The 25619-nt window shown below is 35.0% G+C and overlaps 2 protein-coding genes across 3 annotated transcripts; both read left to right on the top strand.

Annotated features, from left to right (window-relative positions):
• The first annotated feature begins 1992 nt into the window (after window positions 1–1992).
• Window positions 1993–9213, top strand: LOC109104027 (growth/differentiation factor 8). The gene is given in 7 exon segments (XM_042712302.1): window positions 1993–2005; window positions 3395–3529; window positions 5060–5134; window positions 5137–5172; window positions 5175–5453; window positions 6333–6703; window positions 7539–9213. Coding segments are annotated over 7 exon segments (1278 nt in total). The 3' UTR covers window positions 7908–9213.
• A 449-nt stretch (window positions 9214–9662) lies between these two features.
• On the top strand, window positions 9663–24907 carry LOC109104028 (signal transducer and activator of transcription 1-alpha/beta-like). 2 transcript variants are annotated; one of them, XM_042711745.1, is made up of 25 exons: window positions 9663–9837; window positions 10926–11070; window positions 12303–12453; window positions 12584–12679; window positions 12948–13037; window positions 13115–13193; window positions 14388–14479; window positions 14584–14735; window positions 15858–16016; window positions 16099–16191; window positions 16284–16343; window positions 16575–16598; window positions 16890–16977; window positions 17077–17118; window positions 17845–17928; window positions 18020–18118; window positions 18925–19060; window positions 20192–20247; window positions 20370–20461; window positions 21529–21668; window positions 21827–22015; window positions 22105–22180; window positions 23027–23096; window positions 23186–23212; window positions 23323–24907. In XM_042711745.1, exons 2-25 carry the CDS (start codon window positions 10943–10945, stop codon window positions 23338–23340), a joined length of 2241 nt encoding a protein of 746 aa, XP_042567679.1. In that variant the 5' UTR covers window positions 9663–9837; window positions 10926–10942; the 3' UTR covers window positions 23341–24907. The 2 variants fall into 2 exon arrangements, with proteins under 2 accessions (XP_042567679.1, XP_042567680.1); XM_042711746.1 differs by lacking the exon at window positions 23186–23212.
• The last annotated feature ends 712 nt before the right edge of the window (window positions 24908–25619 follow it).

Consider the following 25619-nt stretch of genomic DNA (forward strand, 5'->3'; position numbering starts at 1 on the left):
CTTCAGTGATCTGTCACGACACATTAAAGAGCCACAAAATGGTATTTATTGTTTGAATTTCTTACAAAATCTGAAAGCCGAGGCTTTGTGTCATACCTAAAGTAATCTGCTCTGACTTGTCTGTCAGTGCATTGTCAGTTTCCTCTGTGCTCCAAGATGTATTTTTCACTACGTGAGAACATGGTGTGTGGGATGAGAGCTCCATGGCTTATCAGACATAGCAACAGTAATAAAGGGTGGAGGGGGGGGTCTTTGTGAAGGGTCACTTGTATAGCACCAAGCTAAAAACACTCAGAAACCCCTAGAAACCACCAAGAACCATGTTATCGACCATATAGCAACACTTTAAAAACTTTTAAAACAACCTAGCACTCTAGCAACTATCCATAACATGCAAGCAACAACATAAGAGCATCTTAAAAAGATCATTTAATTGTATAGCAACAAACTAAAACAAATAAAAAAACACTAAAAACCACCCACCAACCATATACACTCTCAAAAAACTGCTGGCGTTGAAAAAACCCAATTTGGGTTATTTTAGGCAACCAGCGCTGGCTGTCAAAAAGGGGACGAAACCAACGCTGGGTTATTTTAAAACCAACCAGTTGGGTTAGTAGAGTTTAACCCAGCATGCTGGGTTGCTTTTTTATGGTTTCAAAAAATTACTACTTTGCAGGGTTTTAAAAACCAGAGCGGGTGTGTTTTTTTTTTATGCACTGTATTTCAGAAGGAAAAAGACCGGACTGTATTTGAGAAAAATGTTCGATTTTGCAACGTAAGGCTTGAGTAAGGTCACGTCTTGTTGTGAGCTCAGAGCTTTTTGTAGCGTTACCTGGAGAATCTGTATAAGCGCTCTCCTGGCTGGCAGAAAAGAACGCTTGCCGCCACAATAGGGGCAAGAATCCTGTATCTCTCCCGCTCTTAAAGCGCCTCATGATGGCAGAACACTGAACTTGCGGAGTGCCGCCACTAATTGAGGCTGTGGGAAACAGTGCATTGCTAGGCTAAACTGAACCCAAATTGAGCTAGGCATTAAACCTACAAATTTTGTTCATTATTTAAACATCACTTTTTACACACAAAATAGTAACTATCAAAAAGGTAAATATTTATTAAAAACAATTGAGAAAAGAAAGTGCAAAAAAGTAACAAAATGCATGTAAGAAGAAAATGCAGAAAAAGTATGGCATTAACAGCTACAACCGTTCATAAAGCATTGAACATTGGTTTGAATATAAACTTTTAAGACAATAATTCGGACTTTGGTATTAAATTGTATATATTGTATAAAAATTTACGAACACACTATTATGTACAATAAAAATGTACAAATTAGTTAAGTTCTTTACCAACTATTCTAGCATTACAGTACACAAATAAACCACCAACACATTACACAGAACCATGATATTATAACATTTAAAAGACCGCGCGCGCGCGTGGTGTGTGTGTGTGTGTGTGTGTGTGAAGAATGTGAGCATGTGTATGAATGACCACGAGGTGTAAACTCTTTACTAATAAACAAACACAGAACAAGCATTTAACATATTTGTTTTACACCAAAATTATACACTTACAGTTTGTTTATTCAACACCATGAATACAGATCATGCATTCACTGTCAACCTTCATGATCTCTTTAGCATAAACTGATTGTAGGTCATTGAAGAAGCCCCATCAGCACGTGACATCTCTCTTACATCACCCAGGGCAGCGTCCTCCTTTAAAACCACTGTTGCATCAGTTTAGGGGAAAGTACATTCTCTTCTTTGACCAGCATTCATCCCAGTCACCGCCTGGCTCCTTAATCAGTGGCCTAAAAAGAGAAACCACATTTGAAAAAAAAGAAAATCATTTAACTGACCTATCCATTTTCATTTGATCTAGGGGTATTCACATCAGTAAAAGGAGAGGTACATAATCTGTTTTTAAAGTTTCAACACTTTGTGTTGTTGTTGCAATGTCAGCGCTTACGCGAGGAATGCTATAATGGCAGCTACCAGTGTGAGGGCATGTGTGATATTGTTTGAATAAATTGATATTGCTTTCAGAAAGCTACTTTACTGAAACATTTCCCACTATTACTCACAATCATTTTCATGTACGTGGAGGGCTGCTCTTCAAAGGGTTTAGTCACAAACCAAAAAACAAAAAAACCAAAACAAAAAAAATGAAAATGGTATAATTTACTGCCCCATGTTGTGTCCACGACCATACAAACTCTGCTAATTTTTGATCAAACACATATAAAATCTATAATTTACCTATTGCTCTTGGATACCAATTTTATCCCTTGCCTAGTGTTTGCTATCAGTATGGGAGATGACCAATATTTTTGATTTTCTACAACATTTATGAGTTTGAAAATAATAACTATCTAGGTGTGTTTGCCTATCATATAATTTAAGAATTTAATCGGATGGAATGGATTACTTCACTTAATAAACAAAAACCCTTCTGTATATTTTATGGAGGTTTGAAAAATACTGAATGACATCTAGACTTCTCAATGGGATTAACCAAAAATCCGTGAGAAAATTTCAAAATATATTGTATGTTCTAAAGACAGACAAAAGTCGTATAGGTTTGGCAATGACATGAGGGCACTAAAATGATTTTTTTGTGTGAACTATTCCTTAAGAGGAAGACCAAGAAATGTGACTCTCCAAATCAGACAACTCCAAAGTTGGTTGAGTTCTGCAATGAGTTCTGCACAAGATAAAAACACAGAACATCGATGGTTTTAATGAAATGAGCAACGTACATCACACTGTTGTTGCATCAAAATGTGAAGTAAAGAGACAGGAGGACAACAGAAACATTTATTTTTGCTAAAAAAAATAAACAAACTTTACATAAATCTTCAAAGAATGATGCCTCACTATAGGTCTTCTGGCTTTCAACATCTACAAAACAAAAAAACAAAACATATTGTTACTCTTAGTAAAAGAAAAACAACTGATTTATTATGAAATTATGAAGTTCACTTCGCCTTAAACCTATCTTTCCTCTCTTCAGAAGAAGCTGAGAAACACCTGCCTCCTCCTCAACACAAGCAGACTTCTGTGTCCTTAACTCCAAAGTTAGCTTGAGTTCTGCAAAGAAAAAAAGGGACACTCATGGTTTCAATAGATATGAACATGTAATCATACTGCTTTTGCATCAAAATGGTGAAGTAAAGAGAAACAGGAGAGACAACAGAAAAACATTTAATTTGCTAAAAAATAAATTACATAAATTCTCAAAAAGAAAAGAATGATGCTCTCCTATGTCTCTGGCTTTCAACATCTACAAAAACAAAAACATTATTTTTTTAGTCTTGGTAAAAAAAAAAATTGAAATTATAATTCTCAAGTTCACTTGCCTTAAACCCGTCTGTCCCTCTCTTCAGAAGAAGATGAGAACACCGCTCCTTTTGCTCCTCACACAGTTGTGACTCCTCACAAAACAGCAGGTGTTTTTAAAAAACTCTCAGTGCGCGGGGACAATGAAGACAACGAGCTCAACAAGTCTGAAATTATTACATGTAAAACGAACTTTTAAACACCATTACCACTTCAAAGCAGCCTCAAAATCATCCTGCTAGTCTTTATTTATTACATAACGCGTTCCTTTAGGAAACTATACGTACATTCAGTTAACCGCCTGAAAAAATAATGATAAAATTAACATGAGTGTAACCGTAACCATAACCGTCTATTAACACATCAAAAGGTGCAGATATTGTAAAAATTAATTATGTAAACTATGACCTAAGACACTCACGGACGTTATATTAAAAGTAAGTTACGTGTTCCGTTCAGTAACGTTAAAGGACCTCCGTTTCTGCGAACGTGTTAAGACCGTTAAACTCTTTTGTGAGGCGCGGTAAAACAATAAACGATAATTTACATTTTGAAATCTTTACTCCGTAGTCTCCTGCTGTTTCTATATACACGCTGAGGAACATAGAATCTTTGTGACGTCGTTAAATCTCTTGTTGTTTCCGCACTCATAACAATCCTTCACGACTTAATTAAAACCCGGGTAACGAAAAACAATAAACCATAATTTTACATTTTGAATCTTTAACTTACCGTATATGTACTTGCCTCGCTTACTCGCTTCTTTCACGCGTGAGAAAATGGCGGCTTTCTAGCAATGCCCACGACCGTCACGATTTAAACCGGTGACGTGCTGTGTGCTCTCCTTCACGGGTCCAGCGATTCACAAAACCCAGGCGACGAGCTGGGTTATGCTCAAGACCAATTTTCTAAACCCAAACTTGGGTGTTAAAACAACCAAATGTCCCTACCTAGCGGTCTCAAAACCAGCATTCTGGGTTGAAAAAAAAACCCAGCGTTTTTTAGAGTGTACCACACACATTAAAAACCTTTCAGAACAACCTAGCAACCCAACTCTAACACTAAATAACCCTAACACCCTAGCAATTACATAGCAACAAGCTAAAATTCACTCTACCATCCTCATAAAAAAAACAAAAAAAAATACCAAAAAACAAAAACATTGTTGAAACCTTTCAGAACAACCTAACAACTAACTTTGCAACTACTTTAGCAAATACCCATAACACCCCATCCACACCCACAAACATGATGACATGCTAAAAAAAGAATAACCAGCCAGAAAACACCATCGAGCAAACACAAAAAAACTCTCAAGAATAATCTACTGTACCATAACACACACACACACACACACACACAACACACACCAACACAACACACACACACACACACACACAAGGAAGATCTCAGAGAGTACTTAAAAACATTAGAATGGCTGGCCTTTGTGTTCATCAATCAGCATAATGAAATTCATATCATAATTAAAATCAATTTATTAATTTTTAAGGAGTGTTAGAAAATTGGTATGTACCAACAAAATAGTCAGTCACTGAAAATCCTCACTTCAAAAACTTGCTTTTGTAGAATTTACCCAAAAGATTCTCTGTGCTGTCTCATCTAGGGACATGTGCTTCTCAATCCAACCAATCATACGATATCTAACAGCTATCTTAAGTATCAAACTCCCAGAGGCTGAACTTCTGTCCCAGTTGCACGAGTGTGTAAAGCATTCCCAAAATGTGAAACGACTCAGGAAACATGGTTTATCCTTCTTTATCTGAGCTTTTACACAGTCAGAGCCTGAGTGCAAGAACAACAGCTACATAAACACAACCTGTCAGTTTAGACAGCAGAGTAAACTCATGCGCCTGCACTCCATTAAGTCTCAGATTTTGAGCATCCTGCGTCTAGAACAGGCTCCAAACATCAGCAGAGACACGGTTAAGCTACTCTTACCTAAAGCACCTCCACTGCAGGAGCTCCTGGACCACGTACTCCTGGATCAAAATGGAGGCACATTAGTGAAGGATGAGGAGCTCCAACAATACGAGGCAGCAGTGAGACCAACATCTATGACCATCACAAGTTACTTGGCCACAGAACGTAAGTACAGCAGTTTTCTGTATTATATAGTCACCACAAAAGTATTCAGACACTTTAGTCACACTTAAAATTAATGTCAAGTTACTTCTGAGAAACTTCTAGCATAATTTGCAGATGCTAATGAGTTCATTATTTTGTTATTGAATGCAATAAAAGTAATACTTTTTGAAGTGTGGCTTTAATGTCCAAATACATTTGGGAGGCATTGTATTATCTGAAAGGGGTTGACTATGGTTCATTCATTCTGTTGTTGTTGGATGGCGGCCAAAGGCAACAGATCTTGTTTTATGTAAAGCTGTGCACCAAGAGACAACATACAAAGCACATTTGGCCTATGAAAATAAGGGTTCTTTTCAAAGCTTTTCAATGTAAACCTTAGATTCTGCCAAAAATACAGTAGTTGCTCTATTAATGTTATGTCAATAGAACAGTTGTGATTGGAATTTTCCACCAGTGTCGAAGAAAGATTCGTAAATGTTCTTGCACTCTTTGAGTAATTTTAAAGTTTGGCATAAACTTTTGCAAGGTTGGGCAACTCCGTCTATGGAAAGCCACTGTTCTGCAGATTTTTGTTCCAAACATAATAACAAAACATACCTGCCTGGAATTTTCATGTACATCAATCTGCGGGACAGTGGTCCCAGGAGCAGAGATGCCCACAGCTTGACTGTTAAGAGACAACTTTGTATTTTATCTACCCCTGAAAGGTGCATATTAGTACCTTAGAGCAGTATTATGTACCCTCTATGTTAACCATAGGCTGATAAGTTGTCCCTTTAAGGGTACTGGCCCGGTAACAAGTTGTTGTATCAATAAAGGAATCATTTTTGTAAATTGGTGAAAGGTTTATATGGTCTCAGTAAACTTAATACCTTGCAGCTCAAGCAATCACCCAAACTGAGGGAATGTCGAAGTGTTGCATGTTCTCACTGAGCCCAAAGATTATGCCTAACAGCATCCTCAAGGCCCTGCTCTGGATCTACCTCCGACCAGCAGAGGAGCCAACCACAGTCTTCATCCAGCTATCTCACCTGAAGTCTTTGTCTGAAGGGAACAACCACTCAAGAATGCGTGCACAAAAAATTGATGTGAATGCTCGGACAAACTCCTGGCAGCACATCGACATGAAGCAGCTTTTGCAGTTGTGGCTCAAACAGCCTGAGAATAACTTTGGGATAGAAATCAAGGCCTTTGATGCAAATGGAAATGATCTGGCTGTGACCTCTGCAGAATCTGGAGAAGAGGGATTGGTAAGTTGGTGCATTCACTGGTACTTAGGTACATGCTTCTTTGGGAAACAAGGAATTATGATGATTTGCTTGTCAAATGCTGGACGAACTTTAATGAACTGATCTGCCAAAGGTTTATGAAAGTGTACGTCAGGGGTGTCCAGTCCAGACCTTCCTGTAAAGTTCAGCTCCAACCCCAACTAATTAAGATCTTCAGGAGCACTCGATAATTACAGACAGGTGGTGTTTGATCAGGGCTGGAACTGAACTCTACAGGTAGGTAGATCTCCAGGAACAGGTGTATGTAGTCTTACCTTACAGAGTAGTCTAGTGCAGTGGTTTCCAACCCTGTACCTGGAGGTCCACCAGAATTGCACATTTTGCATATCTCCTTGGAGTCTCTACAAATGAGTTGATGACCTGAATAACATTTGCTTGATTAAGGAGACATCTAAAATGTGCATTGCCGAGGGGCCACTGGTCTAGTGGATAAAGGAGTACTTGACCTAAAGATGAAAATTGTGTCATCAAATTTTGATCCCCACCACTGTACAGTAGCTTTCAAAACGTATGTGCACCTTGTGGAGTTTAAATGTACCTTTAGAAATCTGTCAAATCTTTTTCAGACTTGGTAGATCCTGCCAAGTTTTTGTAATTGTGGAAGGCAAGGTACGTTCAAACTCCACAATGGGCCATTATAAGCTTGAACACAGATTTTATTGGTCAGGTTTATCAGGAAGGTGGGGGCTGTTCCTGTAAAACGTGTATTGCAATTAAAGTCAAGTATGTGCTTAATTGCATCTTTAAACTTAATTGACCATGACTGAACTAATCGTTCTTATGTACACCCTTCCAGCAACCCTTTCTGGAGGTTAAAATATTGGACACTGGCAAACGGTCCAGACGGGACACCGGCCTCGATTGCGATGAGCATTCCACTGAGTCACGTTGCTGCCGGTATCCACTCACCGTTGACTTTGAGGAATTTGGTTGGGACTGGATAATTGCCCCCAAGCGCTACAAGGCCAATTACTGCTCCGGTGAATGTGTGCAGAAGTATCCCCACAGTCACATCGTCAACAAGGCCAACCCTGGGGGCAGCGCAGGCCCCTGCTGCACACCCACCAAGATGTCACCAATAAATATGCTGTATTTCAATGACCGTGAGCAGATAATCTACGGAAAAATCCCTTCAATGGTTGTAGACCTTTGCGGCTGCTCTTGAGCCTGAGAGCTTCTCGAGTCGCTACGACAGCAAGCCCTAACTGCTCTGGACCAGAGGGAAGTGAAAATAAACTTTACCTTGTCCCTGACAAAATAGTTCCTGCTAAAACAATTGACCACACCAGGATCCCAACAAACCAACTTATCCAATTCTTTTAGTTTGTTCTCATCGACTGTTGCACACAAGGACAATTGTACCAAGGTGACAAGTGTTTCTTTGTTTATGAAGGTATAAGTCTTCCTCTGTGAATGCATTTGAGCATAGAGATGACCTGATGGGCTTTACCAGCTTGATGTCAGAATGTAAAAATTGCAAAAAGTACTTTTCAGTTTTAAATTAATGTCAAAGGGGGTTGTATAGTTGATTATTTATATAAAGTCACTTATCCGCCAGTGACCCAAAAACAGAAACAGCGACCCAGAAACTCACTCAACATGACGTCCAAAAAATTGATTCCGCAGTTGTTTCATAGCATATGGGTAGTTGACAGATGGTAGGGATAGGAAAACATTTTTTCATTGCTGTAACTGGTCACAAATTCTAAATGTATGAATAATCTTTAAATGCTTTTGCTGGAACATGTCAACTACCCGAAGGCATGCAGCTTATGTTCTTGTCAAAAAACACCAATTAAATTGCCAGTTTACTAGGTAGCCCACATAATGTCATAGGCTAGAGATGGACATGGAGATTTTTTTAAATTGTATAGATTCTATGGTTCCACATCATGTTATAGTTTTGATCTGTTGTACGAAGTAAAATGCTGTTACTGAAATCTCTGAGGAGTTGTTTTTGCGTGTCCTTAAGGGACCTCTTCAGTGTTTTCCCTTTGTAACACTAACAGTGACACCACTGACACCATTCCAAGCATGTGGAGCACATTATGGCGCTCAAAGGCAACAAACCCATTTTCCATGGAAGCTAAAGCCTCTCCTGTTTTATTTTGTTCTCTGGAGGGTTCCCCAGTGTGATTGAGGCCCCGTGAGGCAACGACACTAGAAGTCTGTCCCCAGGGCAATGAAAGCACTTAGAAATGTCTTAATTTGATTTTGAAAAGAAATTTGAACACGTTGCTGCATGATTCAATAACGCCTACCATGAAACTATAGGCTTAGGATATGGAAGAATGGAAGACAAATAAAAAACCTTGCCTCTAATACCGACAGGCTGAAAAGAGGGGAAACAAGACTTAATAAAAATGCAGTGCAACTAACCATATCATCGTGCACAGTTAGGACAACTAAATACATGTAAAAAATTATATATTTGTGTGTGTAATATCTCAAGAAAATAATAAACAAACAAAAAGGCTTATCAATATTTAAAAGGGAGGACAAAATACTCCTGTTCCAGCGTTCCCTATATTATAAGATGCAAATTGTACTGCAATCACTCAGATTTTATTTCTAAATGAATGCAACTTCACCTTGATTGACCCCAAATCCACATGTATTCCTTTAGTCCTGTCACTTGTGCAATTATTTTCCTCTTAAAACAAATTAATTTCTTATAACACATTCTAAAATAAATCAAATAACGTGCATTTCTCCCACAGCTTTTACACAAGCACCTGTCTCCAGTCTACTTACTACAGTTTCAGTTTCTTATAAATCACGTGGGCTGCGCTACAACGTCTGGTCCAAAATTCCACTCTGCGTCATAAACGACGCCCGAACGCGCTGATTGGCTAGCGCATAGGTAAAAAACACATTTTCGCTCGCTGATTGGCTCACCCACCTGTCACTCAAAAACGCGCTGCTCGCGCAGACGGAGTCGGACATCTACTGGAAAGACTACTGACAGAAGTTCAATAACAAATCGAGCGTACCAGGAAACTGGCCTGTTCTTCCGTATTATTCTGCTGCTGTATAAGACAAATCAAACAAATCAGCGGATTCTTGCTTTAACCGTGTTTGGATAACGTTTGGGGGTGAGTAACAAAATAATAACTTTAATTTCCGCATTTATCTTTCTTTTTTTTTTCTTCTGCGTAAAATTTTACAGGAAGTTTTGATCTCACGTTTGGTTAATGCGTGCTATAAATAATACATACTGTATAACCATAAGATTTCACATGTTTACTAGTAAGAACGCAATGGAAAAACACATAAACGGCCTTTATATAACTAACATTAAGCCATATGTAAACTCTTCTGCAGTTTACATGCGGGCCCCATGAATGCAGGCAAAACAATAGCATGTTGTCATGAATTCTGTTATATCTAATAATAATATTAATAATAACATCGTTCAGTATAGCTATATTATTATTATTATTATTATTGATTGATTAATAATAATAACATTATTCAATATAGCTATATTATTTTTATTATTATTGATTGATTGATCCCAATTGAGAACAATTTTAAAGCATTAAAAACCCCACCCACGACATCAAACAAAACAGCCTTAATAATAAGAAAACCACAACACCCCACTATATTAATAAAAAAAAGCCCTAAAATATATTTATACAAAAACAATGCTTCCGAAACCTGCCCTACGCACACGCACGCATTGTTTTTAAGCATTAATAATAATATAAATATTATGTACAGTTTTTTGTCAATACGAATGTTCAGTTTCACTGACAGCAATAGTTTGTTTCTGCTTTAATGTTAATATAAAATAAAAATAAAATATTTTAAACATCTCAATGTCTTAAAGCACAAAACACCCACATTCACTACGGACTTTGCCATGCAAGAAAACATTTGGCATTTTTGAAAATAACAGTAGTAGTAATAATGATAGTTATAGTAAAAATATAAAATGTACTTAACAGTTTTGCACAAAATGAGATTTTCATGCAAATGAAAATTTGTTAGTAGCTGCTAGATTAGAAACACACACCACACACACACACAAAAAAACTCCATGGCCATAAACTGAGATATAAATCTAATGATCTCATCTGTTGAGGTCTGCTGTTTCTGTTTTTACTGTGATATCTGTCTTCACTGTGGCCTGTCTGACTGTTAATAACCCTATTTTGTCATGTATTTTAACTCTAAGCCCACAGAGTCGCAGAAATGAGTCAGTGGTTGGAGCTTCAACAGCTGGATTCAACGTTTTTGGAACAGGTCGACCAGCTGTATGATGACAGCTTTCCAATGGCCATCCGGCAGTACCTCAGCAGCTGGATAGAAAGCCACGACTGGTGCGTACGACCGATTGTGTGCCTTTACAACCATGTCAAACACATACTGTAAACAACAACCTCTTGCAAGTATATTAATGCTAAACTAGGCATCCTCTTGATTCTTAACATTATTTATTATAAAGTTCAAAATTGAATATTAATTGAAATGATCAATATATTTTTAAAATATAAAAATTGTAAGAAATATTTTAAAATGTGCATTAATATTTTAAGGGTAATCAGAATATTAATATTAACATATAAATATTTTTTTTTATATTTAAACATTAAATATTAATGAATACTTTTTAAGGTGTATATTTTATAAAGGTAGTTAATGTTATTAATTAATTTTAATACTTTAATATTATTATATGAATCAAAACTTTAATTAAAATGAGAATGTTAATTAATACTTTTAATGTCATATTTATTTTTAAATGTAATTAGAATATTAATATAAACATGTTAATTAAAATAATATTATTTAAAAATTAAAATAATAATGTTATTTGTAAAGGCTAAAAATATTTGTAAAGGCTAAAAAAAATGTATTCAATTTATTAATATTTAATTAACTTATTAACTAACATTAATTACTAATGTTAATATAAGTTAAAATATTGTTATTTAAATATGAAAGAATAATATTTTAAATGTGCAAAAATATGATTAAAGGTAATCTAAATATTAATATTAAAACATGAAAATATTAATAATTACTTTTTTAATGTGCATACATATTTTTAAAGGCAATTAAAATATTATTATTTTAATTAATATTTTTATTTTTACTTTTACAGGTTAAGACACAAGCTCTTTACCAAAAAAGCAAAAGTGCAGTTTATTGTACATAAGGCCTTCATGTTGAGATCACATGATGTTAATAAGCACAAACTTCAGATGAACTGTGAAATCTTCCAGAAAAATGGCAAATTGTTATGTTCTGCACACGATAAACCTGCGGTAACATCATATAAAAGCCATCATTGGTCATCCAGACCTAGTGAGGGCAACAGAGAGACAAATTCTGCAATATGCAAGAGAAACAAGAATCAGTGCAACATAAACAATTAACTAGTGCACTTTTATTGCAAAACAAAATATACTCCACTTAAAATATTCACTTTCTTATTAAATTTATCTTTCTGATAAAAGAGGGATTATATAGGCAGAAATATAGGAGTAATGTTCAAAACAGAATTCAATCTTGATTTGGTGTGAATCATCTGTTCTTCCTTCCCTTAAAGGGACCATGTCGCTAATGTGGAGAATGAGTCTCTGGCCACCGTGAGGTTTCATGATCTTTTGACCCAGTTGGATCACCAACACAGCCGCTTTGCGATGGAGAAAGACTTCCTAAACCAGCACAACATCCGCAAGATCAAGAGGAACTTGCAGGTGCCCGTCTGCGACTGACTACACAATCACTTCCTTTTAGCATTTGTGTCGCAGCCTCTAAATCATTAGGCAATAAATAGATCAGAAAAAACGATTGAGTTTGTGAGTTAACACAACCCTTGTGTTTCAGAGCCTCTTCCTAGACAATCCTGTTTCCATGGCGATGATCATCAGTAGGAACCTTAGCGAGGAGAGGAAGATTCTGGCCGCTGCCCAAGTGTCAGAGGTCAGGAATTAATAAAAGACGACCACTGATTTCCAACACCAAACTGTGAATTCAAATATGACATTTAAATCTTTATTAAAAACCATTTTTAAGTTCTTTCCATGATTAAAAAAAATGGGTCAAGCAAAAACAACTCATCGTCATGTTGTTCCAAATTCACACGAATTTCTTTAATCTGTAAAACACAAAAAGAGATATTTCGCAATATTGTCCATGCTGCTCTTTTCCACATAATGACATTAGGTTAGTAAGTAGTATTTCGTTGCAGAGTCGAAGCAAAAACACCCAAAACGACATGATCGTGGAGAAACATCGAGAAATGGATGGAAGGGTGAAAGAGATAAAGACGAAAGTACAGGTGATGCACACAAAACTATCGCAACTATAAGATATGTCTAATTCTCATAGATGTCTAATTTTCAAATTTCCTATCAGGACACAGAGCAGATTATTAAAAATCTAGAAGACCAGCAAGACGAATACGACTTCAAGAGTAAAACTCATCAAAGCAGAGGTAACAGGTTTAAAAAAAATGGCTTCTTTGTAGTCTTTGTAGCTTTATTAAATGTGCGGTCACATTACTGAAATATCTGCAAAAGTTTTTTATTGCTCATTTTGCTCACGAAAATTCGTTGAACAACAAGTATGACCATATCTTTGGTCAGAACTAGCTAATTATTCGAAAAGTATAGAAACTCTGTATTGTTTGTTTTGCTCTAGAAAATGTGTCAAACATCGGTAAATGTGACGCACCTGAAGTCAGAACTAGCTATTTTTTCGTCAAGTTCCGAAAATCAGTATTGCTTATTTCGCTCGTGAAAATTTGTTGAACAACAGTAAGTGTAATCGCATCTTAGGTCACAACTAGCTAATTATTCCAAAAGTATAGAAAACCAGTATTGCTTATTTTGCGAAAATTAGTCAAACTAGCTAACGTGACGCATTTAAGTCAGAAGTAGCTATATTTTAAGTACTGAAATTCAGTATTGCTTATTTCGCTTATTATTGCTTATTGCTTATTTCGCTCGTGAATCACCAAACAACAGTAAATATGACTGAACCTCAATTTTTTCGTCAAGTTCCGAAAATCAGTATTGCTTATTTCGCTCGTGAAAATTTGTTGAACAACAGTAAGTGTAATCGCATCTTAGGTCACAACTAGCTAATTATTTTAGAAGTATAGAAACCCAGTATTGCTTATTTTGCGAAAATTCGTCAAACTAGCTAAACTCAAACTAGCACCTTAAGTCAGAAGTAGCTATATTTTAAGTACTGAAATTCAGTATTGCTTATTTCGCTCGTGGATCACCAAACAACATTAAATATGACTGAACCTTTAGTCAGAACTAACTATTATTTTCAACAAGTACCGAACCTCAGTACTGCTTATTTCGCTTGTGAAAATTTGTTGAAAATGTAAATGTGACGCACCTGAAGTCAGAACTAGCTTTTCTTCGGCAAGTACCAAAACCAAAAAGTAAAACTTATTTCACTCGCAAAAATATGTCAAACAACAGAAAATGTGAAGCATGTTAAATAAGAACTAGCTCTTTTTTTCGACAAGTACTGAAACTCAATATTGCTTATTTCACTGATGAAAATTAGCTGAATGGAAGTAATTGTGACGCACATAAAATCAGAACTAGCTATTTTATTTTATTTTTTAGACGAATACTGAAACTTAGTCTTGCTTTCATCTGTTCAACAGAGGAGCTGAACGGGACCATTTCAAGGGAAGACTTGAACCGGGAGAGACTGACTATCCATGCCATGTTTATGAAACTCAATGAAACAAGAACGGTGGGAACATTGATGATCTATTGCCTTTTCCTGTTCTGTAATGCTTATTGGATAGCGGAGATAAGCAGTTACATTCCACCTTGTTTGTGTTTGTTTCCATGTAGAATGTGATTAGTCAGATGTCAGAGGTGTTGAACATTATGGATCCAGTGATCTTTGAGCTAATCTCAACAGAACTGGCTGAATGGAGACGTCGTCAACAGATGGCTTGCATCGGTGGAGTAACCAATGTCTGCTTGGACCAGCTGCAGAACTGGTAACAAACCACAAATCAATTCATGATTTACTTCTAACCATATGTTTTTGGAGTAGTAATTTTTTCTGCTGTTTAATAGTTTCAAGATCTTCAAATAATGTTATAAAAAAAAAAAAAAAACGTTTTAATTGTGAATTTTGACTTTGCAAAATCTACTCATTTCAATAGGAATCCATACAATCTGGAATTTCAAAAGATTTCAGTTTTTAGATTTCACATGGAAAATCTACTCATTTCAATAGGAATCCATACAATCTGGAATTTCAAAAGATTTCAGTTTTTAGATTTCACATGGGTTCAAGTTAGTCATGTGGGTTCGCGTTGACCAACAGAAAGCTTTTTTGCTTTATTTTTATAGACCTTTTTTGCTTGCAGGATTTTTTTAAATATTGGCAATATGTAAATAGTTATAATTCTGATACACTGTTAACAATGGGCCTTTTTTGTTCACAAATTTTTATAAACCTTTTCTAGCTGCAAAATTTTACAGAAATATTGACAGTATATAAATATTTTGACAGTATTTAAATATTGATCATTTTGCTAGACTATTGACAGTACACAATGTTTTTTTTTTGTGAACAAAATTTTACAGACTTTTTCTGGTCATGACATTTCACAGAAATATTGCCGACATTAAATATATTGACAGTGTATAAATATAGATAATTTCGCTACACTAATGACAATTAACAATGGGTTGTTTTTTTTTTGTTCACACGTTTTAAAGACCTTTTTATAGATTGAAACTTCACTGAAATATTAACAAAATACATATTTTCAATAAGCAAATAGTGACAATTTCACTACACTATTGATTTTTGTTGCTCACAAAATTTAATGGAACGTTCCTGCCTGCATAATTTTGAGAAAATATTGGCAATATTAGCTATATATGCAGTATATAATTACTCATAATTTTGCAACACTATTGACAGTGGACTTTTTTGTTCACAAAATTTTATAGACCTTTTCTGCTTGCAAAAACTACACAGAAATATTCACAATAATAAATATTTTGACAGTATAAATATTGATATTTTTGCTAAATCACGCTTTTAGGTTCTAGAAAATCATGTTTAAAGCATATATTATTGAGTTTTGTTTGTTTTTTCCCATCAGGTTTACTTCTCTGGGAGAATCTCTGCTTCAGCTCAGGCAGCAGCTCAAGAAACTTCTGGAGCTGGAGCAGAAATTCACATACGACAAGGATCCCATCACCCTCAGCAAAAGCACTCTGGAGGACAGGATCATGTTAAACCTCAAAACTCTCATCACAAAGTAAGAATCCTGCTTTGCTTGATATACCACTTCAGAAAGGAGTCGCTGACAGTGAATCATTTTTGTTTGTGTGTGTTTTCAGCTCCTTGGTAGTCGAGCGACAGCCATGCATGCCGACCCAACCGCAAAGACCTCTGGTGCTCAAGACAGGCGTTCTGTTCACCCTCAAATTACGGTAACACAGCAGATGATTCGCATTTCTCTGGAATGAAAGGCCGGATAATGTTCAGTTGATGAATGATGAATCACATTATTCCTCTGCTCCAGGCTGCTCATAAAACTTCAGGAATTTAACCACACTGTTCGAGTGAAGGTGCAATTAGACAAGTAAGTGTTGTACATACTCTGACTCAACCGTAATTCATAGAGGTATTATTTTCTTGTCTGTAAATCACTTAATAATTCAACATACATGTTTAATAAAATGCAGTTTATGCTTACATTGCTAATGATTCAAGATTAACTCATGTGGTTTGCATTTTTAGCTTAGCATACATTCAGAAAAAAAACACTAAAGATGCATTTCATTGTGTTAACGTGCCTCTTTTCACCTTTCAGGGATATCGTTGAGAAACGGAAAGGGTGTGTCCTACATAATTTCCTTATTTGCATACCATTTTAAAGGGACAGTTACTCTAAAAATGAAAATCTGTTATCATTTACTCAGCCTGTTTCAATGGTTTGTTTTGTGCGGAACATAATAGGAGATATAACAATAACATCAGTAAAAAAATAAATAAATAAATTGTCAAGGTTTTGAGTGCGAGTAAATAATGACAAGAGTTTTTATTTTTGCTGAACTGTCCTTAAACGCCGTTTGAATTCCACTTTAATTAATAGAATTCCACTTACTTAGTAATGCTCCTGTTCTAGGTTTCGCATGTTCAACATCCTGGTAACGGCCATGAAGGTGATGAACATGGAGGAATCCAATGGGATGGCAGCAGAATTCCGTCATCTGGTAAAGTGAAAAGAAAAACTAGCATTAGAGTGTAGCTCCAGTTTAAAAGCATAATTTAGTCAAGTAAATAATAGTAACAGTATTCTTTTTACTTCACAGCAACTGAAAGAGAAGAAAGTTACTGGAAACAGAACAAGTGAGGTGAGATGTTTTTGAAAGTCTCTTATGCTCATCAAGGCTGCATTTATTTGATCAAAAATACAGTAAAAACAGAAATATTATTATGATTTAAAATAACTCTTTTCTATTCTGCTATATTTTGAAATGTAATTTATTTTTTGTGATGCAACGCTGCATTTCCAGCATCATTACTCCAGTCCTCAGAGTCACATGATCCTTCAGAAATCAATATCATATGCTCATTTATTATCAGTGTTGGAAACAGTTGTGCTGTTTAATGTTTTTGTGGAAACAATGATACGTTTTGGTCAATTTAACACATCCTTGCTGAATAAAAGTACACATTTCTTAAAAAAATAAATAAATAAACTTTACTGAGCCCAAACTTTTGAATGGTAGTCTACTTTTTAAGATTTTTAAAAACTGAATTGTTAAAAAAGGAATAATCTGTCATCATTTACTCACCCTCATGTCGCCTCCAAATCTGCATGACTGTCTTTCTTATGTGGAACACAAAAAAGCTCCAAAAACCAAATAAACATTTCAAGAAAGTAACTCTTGTGTTCAGTTTTCCTAGTCTTCTGCAGTCAAATAGTACATTTTTGTGTAAGAAACGAGCAGAAATTCAGTTTCCTCTGCTGTAGCTCTTCTTCTCATTTGAACGTCTGCATATTTAAGCTTCAGACTTGGTACCACATCACCTCAAACTGCCATTTTGGGCTAAATTCTTTCTTAAATGTTCGGCAGGGCCCTCTGATCGTCACAGAGGAACTTCACTCCATCACCTTTGAGGCTGAGCTCTGCTGGTCTGGAATGGTCATGAACTTTGAGGTCAGAAGATCCTTCAGAACAACCGAGCTGAAAACATAAGCAGCACCTAATCATGATCATCATCAACTTTCTTCTCTCTCTCCATCTTCAGACTACGTCTCTGCCCATAGTTGTGATCTCCAACGTCAGTCAGCTCCCCAGTGGATGGGCCTCCATCATGTGGTACAACATGCTGACTTCTGAGCCAAAGGTAAGTCCTCTTCAACACTCATGTTACGCACATAACAAAATGACTGAAAATTACACTCAAATTGAACTAAAAATACATTTTAGATAAGAAACATAAAAAGGTTGCCTCTAAAAAATTAGTAATGTTGCCTTGGCAAATACTGTAACTAACATATGGTTTAAGTTGAAACACTAAATTTACTAACTGGAAATAGTTAAACTGAACAAAAATTTAAAAAGAATGAATGAATAAATCATTTAATTTAAACCTAAATAGAAATGTTTTAAAAACAACACGATTTTAAAGTAAAGCACTAAAATTAATAACGGGAGAAAATAACCTGAACTAAAAGAAAAATAAATTAAACCTAAATAGTAATATTTAAAAAGAACAAAAAAATAAATAAAAATGTCAAAAACGCATACAATTACTAAAACTTTAAATATAAATATTAGATGAAAAACTTGAAACTAAACAGAAAACTAGTAGTGTTGTCTTGGCAAATAACTGAAAAAAGTTTAAGTTAAGTTGAAACACTCAAATTACTAACTGTAAACAAATAAATACCCAAAACTGAAATAAAAATAAATGAAATCTAAACTAGAAATATTTAAAAAAAGAACAAAGCCTAATAAAACAAAAGCACCACACAAAATGACTACAAATGTAACTAAAACTAAAAAGAAGACTGAAAATCTAAAAAAGCAAATCCTCTTCAACTCTAAGGTTTCAGTAATAGATGTGAGCTCTACATGCATCACAAAATAGATTCCTGGAGGTTCTGACTTGCCTTGAACTTCTCTTTTCTTTGACCGTCTCTTCTCCAGAACCTTTCTTTCTTCGTGAGTCCTCCTTCAGCCACGTGGGGGCATCTAGCGGAGGTGCTGAGCTGGCAGTTCTCCTCCATCACCAAAAGAGGGCTTAATCAAGAACAGTTAACCATGCTGGGTACTAAACTCCTGGGTGAGTGCGATACACTTACTTGACATTAAATGCAAGTGATTCTCTTGGAACAGATGAACTAAATGCACACGCGTATGAACTTTGTAGGGCTGTCAAAAAAATGTGAATTTCAAAAATTCGTCGAATTTAAAATAAAAATCCACATTCGAATGCAAAAACGTTGCATTCGAATTTTAGGTGTGCGGTAAGGAGGCTGCTTTAAGGCCTGGCTCAGGTATACTTCACATTCTGCTTTCCGTTCCATCTCGTGCACAGCCGCGTCCGCACAGCTTTCAAAAGGCGAACGAGTTCGACATACAGTACCACTTCTGTCTCATCATTCACCTCATGCATTCGCGGCTGTCCCCAAGCGCTCCTGATGACAAAAATGACATAATGCGGATGGTGCATGGACACGGACTGCCGAAGTATACTTTGGCCTTTATCAGTGGCGCACGAGATGCGATGACAATGTAAGTGTCATTGCATTATAATTTTTTTTTATTAGCCTATCCAGTTGAAGCCACTAGATGCAGCGCTGCTGCGATGTTCATTTAAAATATTGCGTTAAAAGAGAACATCAATGTGGAGAAGATCTTGTTTACATCAAAACTGAAACCAAGTCGTTCGCACAGAATGCATATTTCGCGCATTTTCTAGAGGGACATCTTCTATCACCGTTGCACTCGCGTCTCGCACAAGAGAGCCGCATGTTTAGAAAGCCATGTATAATTAAGGTAAGTTCAACTTTTTAAAAACATATCTCGAGACTTTATGGTAGGTTCCCCATCCCACTGCCTCTCATGTTTTTAAATGAAAAATGTACTCTGTGTGATTGGCTTTCAGCCCTTTGCATTAAACTATGTATGCATACATAATGCTGTTTTGTTTATAGTTAAGCAACTTAATTATAATTGGTTTATAAACATTATTTTAAATATTATGCACTTTTTTTTCACAGTCATGTATTCTTATGCTTTGAATAAATGTGCATTAGTAATATTTTGCTCGATGAAGAAAAAGCTTTTCATCACCCTAACTGAAATTATGCATTTTAAATTCGAATATAATTTGAATTTTGATAATATTTAAGTAAAAAATTCGAATTTAGTTTTTCAGCCATTTTGACAGCCCTAGAACTTTGGCCCATAGGTCCTAAAGCAGCGATGGATCTTGAAGCTCAGATTCCTTGGAACAGATTCTGCAAGGTTGGTCTATACAAGATTTTTTTTTGTACTGATCAGTTTAGCAGTTTTTCCATTGCGCACCATTGTTCTGTTCCCACTGTTCGTTTAGAAGTGATTTGATTTGAGACTTGTGCTTGATGTAGTCGGGCAGTGAGAAGAACTTCACCTTCTGGCTGTGGATTGAAGGAATTCTGGACCTTATAAAGAGACACCTGCTGAGTCTGTGGGACGATGGGTAAGAAACCAGATGTTTGAATGATGAAAATCCAGCTAGAATCAACATCTTACATGGTTCTAGCTGGACTAGATGGTTGGTCACTTGGACCATCATGGTCTGTCTTACCATTTTGGACAGCCAGCCAATTTCACACGCCAGGATTATTGTCATTGACTAAAACTATTAAAAACTTTTTTTTGTAAGTTTAATAAGTTAAAGTTCTGAAATGAATAACTGGAAATAAAAACCAAAACTGAAATAAAAAAAAGCTTAAACATAAACAGAAATATAAAAGAACAACTAATAAAACTGACAAAAGCACACAAAATTAAACATAGAACTCAACATGTTTTGAAATGTTGAAGCACTAAAATTATTAACTGGAAATAAATAACTAAAACTGAAATAAAAATAAATGAAATCTAAGTAGTTATATTTAAAAAGAACAAAAGTGAATATAACTGACAGAAACATGTAACAAAATTACTAAAAATAAAAATTGAAAATGTAAAAATAAACGTGACTTCAAAATATTATTTAAAAATAAAATAGTATATAAATAATACTAAATTAAGTCTGTCACAAAACAAAAAAATACATTAAATAAATAAATAAAAATATCCCACTCGGGAATGTTCCGGGTTAAATAAATGAATGAAAACAAAAATTAAAAAAAAAGCATGCACATACCAAAACCCCGAAGGCTCAGGTGCAGGATGAAAAATTAGATCAATACAAATAAAACAAAACAAAATAAATAAAACCACAAAATCAATAAATCAATTTAAAGTAAACAAATAAAATTTAACCATCAGGCCTTCGTCAGGCACAAAATAAATAAAACCACAAAATCAATAAATCAATTTAAAGTAAACAAATAAAAACCACAATTGACAGAATTTTTTGACAGAATGAAGTTTTCATTACCATATTAAAAAAATAAATCTATATCTACTTTTAAAACAAAAACTTGTCTTCCCTTTTCTGATCGTGTCTAAAGTTTCACCGTGTAAAAACAGGCCAAAGATTGTCTGCTTGTCAACTGATTGAGTAGAAACATGCTTTAACCCTTTAATCTTTTGCAGCTGTATAATGGGGTTCGTGACCAAGGACCAAACTAAAGCTTTCCTCTATGACAAACTTCCCGGGACGTTTCTGTTGCGCTTCAGCGAGAGCAACCGCGATGGAGCCATTACGTTCAGCTGGGTTGAACACAATGCAAACGGTGAGACTTTCCTTCACTCTGACACACTGTGGAACAATAAAAAATACATTTGGTCTTGAAATCAAAACGTCCAAAAACAAACGTAGATACGGGTTTTGCTTAAAATTTGGATGGAAATCCAACCCATTTTGCAAACGTTTGGTGTTGTGTTTGTTTAGAAGAGCCACAGATTCGCTCCGTGGAGCCCTACACGAAGAAGGAACTCTCTGCCGTCTCACTTCCCGACATCATTCGAAACTACCGCGTGATGGCCGCCGACAACGTCCCGGAAAACCCTCTGCGCTTCCTATTTCCCAGTATACCTAAAGATGACGCCTTCAAAAAATACTACTCCAAACCTGCTGAGAGTAAGAAACACATAGTCGCAAACTATATAAATAATGAATAAGTGTATAAAAGAATGTACATAAACAAAGATATCCATTTGTTTATCCAGAGGAAGAACCAATGGATGTGGATAAGAAGTTACATGAGGGATACATCAGAACCACTCTCATCTCCATCTCTGAAATGTAAGTCAATGTTAACCCTCTGATGCTTGTTGCATGGTGTTCAAAAATGGTCAATTTTTAATTTTTTTTATTTCAGTGAATGTACTATGTTTTAGTACGATAATGTTTTTTATTTAAAATTTTGTATTTTTAGGGGATTTTATGGTATTAAATAACATTTATGTAATAGTTATGATTCATTTATTTCTATTTTAATTTTATAGAAATTTCTATTTTAAACTGTCATAAATCTTGAATGCTTTGGAGCACAGAAGACACTTGGAGAAGATTATTGCTAAAGGGAAAAAAAGTTCAAATAAATAAAAAAATTAAAAAGTGACACTAAAAAAAAAAAAAAGCTATAGAAGTTTTTTATGAAAAATGCACAAAAATATTATTATTTTTAATTTTATATGAAATGTGTATTTTCCGAAACATATTTCACTCTAAAACTGTATGAAAATCAGTGCCATAAATCTAAACAAGTTGTGTTCCAAATTTGAGGTTAGTATGCAAAAAATGAGCTGGCAGTACCATTTTGTTTGTCTACAGTACCAAATGTTTCCACTAGATGAATTTCACTTCCCAATGTGGTCATTTGTGACTGCTTTTTTTCAGGACCATTTAACAGTTAAGAATCATGTTTTTTTTTGTTCACATAGCAAGTGCCAAAACCTTTACTAAGTTTCATACTATTTCAATGAAGTAAAAAAAAAAATCTAAAATTTAAATTATTTTGGTCAGAAATGACCAAACAGCTTCAAAGTGTTAAAGCAGTAACTCTCGCAATCTCTCCCACAATGTGACATTTCTGTGCTACCAAACAGGACTGCAAAAATAACTGCTTAATTTTATGCTTAATTTTAGGCAGCCGCAAGACTTTAACACCACACTCATGCCAATGTCACCTGAGGTTTATGGCGAGCTGGAGCGCATGGTATGAAAAAATGATAATTATACATTTACAATAACAATTGAAGCAATACTATTAACAGCAGTTATTCTCTCCATTTCTCTTTATTGTAGAATAGATACGATACCTTAAATTTAGAGGTAAAGTACCATTATTCATATATATATATATGTGTGTGTGTGTATACATACAAAAGTATAAAAATAAAATTTAAATAGATGCTGATACTGTTTTTTTTTCTTTCCCACAGGCCTCAGACTTACAGTAAGTCTCCCTTAAGTGACCTGAAAGGACAGATGATGCAGAAAAAGTAGAAATGTTTCCTTCGTTCTATGGATTTTTCTTGTAATAATGCAAATGAAAGAGGAACATCTAGTCGAGGTACTGCCACTGGTTTTTGTAGTCCTCTCTTTTTCATTCTAACGTTATTAGAAAGACACTGCAATAGCATAATGAACCCCCTTAGTAACGCATAACGCAAAAAATTAAAACAAACATGGTCCTTAAATAGGCTTTCTTTTCTTTAAGCAAGTTTAAGATCCTAAGTTTAAGTTTCCTTTGTTTGGTTTTGGGGTAAAACACCCCAAATATTCATCCAGAAAGAACCACAAAATACAGTAGTTCAGTTCTGATTAAACCTTTTAAGCTGTTAGGTGTTTACTTTCCAAACACCGTTTCTATATATGTGAAGAAGAAAAAAATATATGTATGACCTGTTTTCTTAAGATTCTTCTAAACCTGCTGGTGCTCCATTAGTATTATGTCCACTTTGTGTACTTTGTTTGTTTCTGTTTTTTCCACTGGATTGTACTATGTTTATTTACAGAGCAATATTTGTTTATGTCTTATTTGTTTTGGACATGATAGAAAGTAATTAAAGTGGGAATCCACCTTGTTTGGAATGCCTTAAAAATTTACATCTTAAAAACTTTCAGCACAGACCAGCAATATGAAAAGGCTGCATACATTGATGAAAGAAAAATATTGTGTATGAACATGTGAAAGCTGTTGTTTAAAAAAACAAACAAACAGATAAACATTGCAAAAACATTGCAAAAATGTACATATTAATGTCTGTCCGATAAATGTACAGTTCGCTACAAGATAAGAAAAATATATATCAAAAGCTATGCATGTTCAAAGTCTTTATTTGTGTGGAATATATTGATTAATAGTGACATTAAATTCGAACATCTACAGCATGGCATAGTTAAATAATAAAAGCAAATGAAAGGAAATTTCACAACAACAATGCAATACATTCACAGCAGTAATAAAAAAATTCAAGGAAAAAATCGTAACAGCTTTCTCCGCAAAAACAAGAAATTATACAATGCAAATAAAATTGGCTAAGGTGCAAGACGAATGAAATTGGATACAATTTGTAACCTACTTTTGTTTGTGTTGCTTCACTTGTTTTCTAATAAATAACAAACTGTCCACAGTTAAGCATGTACATCCACACACACACACACACACTACAAAACACACATTTACAATACTTTAAGAACAGTGTCCCACTAGAAAAAATACACATAGTTGAGATTGACTTAGCGCTGGAGGTTTTTCAAGTATATGCGCACCTCTTTCTTATCCATACTGTATATTAGAACAATCAATGTGCTTTTCCACATACAACATGTGCTTATAGACATGAAACCAACTGCTTCTGAAGGGACTTCACCAAGCTACACAACTGACGGGATTTTTAGACTGCATTTTGTCCATAGCAATCAATGCCAATTAATGCCAGTGGATTTTTGTTTATTTCCAACTTCCAATTTTAATTGTCATTTCACCATGTACTGAGAATAAAACAAAATTTTACATTTTTATTTGGTTCTTTTTCCATATGGAAATCTGGGATTTAAATGTCTTGCAGAAGAAGCAAAGGTAGCAGTGCAACCCAGTTTGGATGTTACTTGTGTTGGTTTTCCACATAATTATTCATAAGGCAATTTCTGTAAGATTTCCAGTATGCTTAAGTATTTAAAAATGTTCCTTTTCAAAAATACAGGAACTTCCTGTAGTACAATAAACAGACAGATACGAAAATTGTCCCTGCTGCTGGAAATTAATTTTAGTGACACTTAACTAATGTTAATAAATTGAAACTTACTGTAAGTTATATCGGTTTGAAACAACATACATTTTTGTAATAATGAACGAGCGGGTGAAAAATGGTCTTTCAAGTGCTTTGAAGTAATCTTGGTAACAATTTACAGTAAGTTTCAATTTCTTAACATTAGGCAGATAATTCAGAGAATTCGTGTTTACAATGAAAGTTCAGGTATGAAAATGGTAAGCAATTTTTGTAGCACTTTACAATAAGTTTCAATTTGTTAACATTAAAGGGGTCATAGGATGCTGCTAAAAAGAACATTATTTTGTATATTTGGTGTAATGAAATGTGTTAATGTGATTTAAGGTAAAAAAAAACAACAAAAAAAAAACATTATTTTCCACATAATGTACATTATTGTTTCTCCTCTATGCCCCATCGTTCTGAAAAGCGAGGTGTGCTCTGATTGGCCAGTTATCCAGTGC

The sequence above is a fragment of the Cyprinus carpio genome, chromosome A22 (assembly GCF_018340385.1).
Source record: "Cyprinus carpio isolate SPL01 chromosome A22, ASM1834038v1, whole genome shotgun sequence".
Lineage (NCBI taxonomy): Eukaryota > Metazoa > Chordata > Actinopteri > Cypriniformes > Cyprinidae > Cyprinus > Cyprinus carpio.

Excerpts from the sequence above, each read along its gene's own strand:
- LOC109104028 (XM_042711745.1), top strand. The coding sequence starts at position 10,943 with ATGAGTCAGTGGTTGGAGCTTCAACAGCTGGATTCAACGTTTTTGGAA. Across the intron at positions 16,344-16,574 it reads GTGAAGGTGCAATTAGACAA|GGATATCGTTGAGAAACGGA; the intron begins GTAAGTGTTGTA and ends TTCACCTTTCAG. Across the intron at positions 17,119-17,844 it reads CTGGAAACAGAACAAGTGAG|GGCCCTCTGATCGTCACAGA; the intron begins GTGAGATGTTTT and ends AATGTTCGGCAG.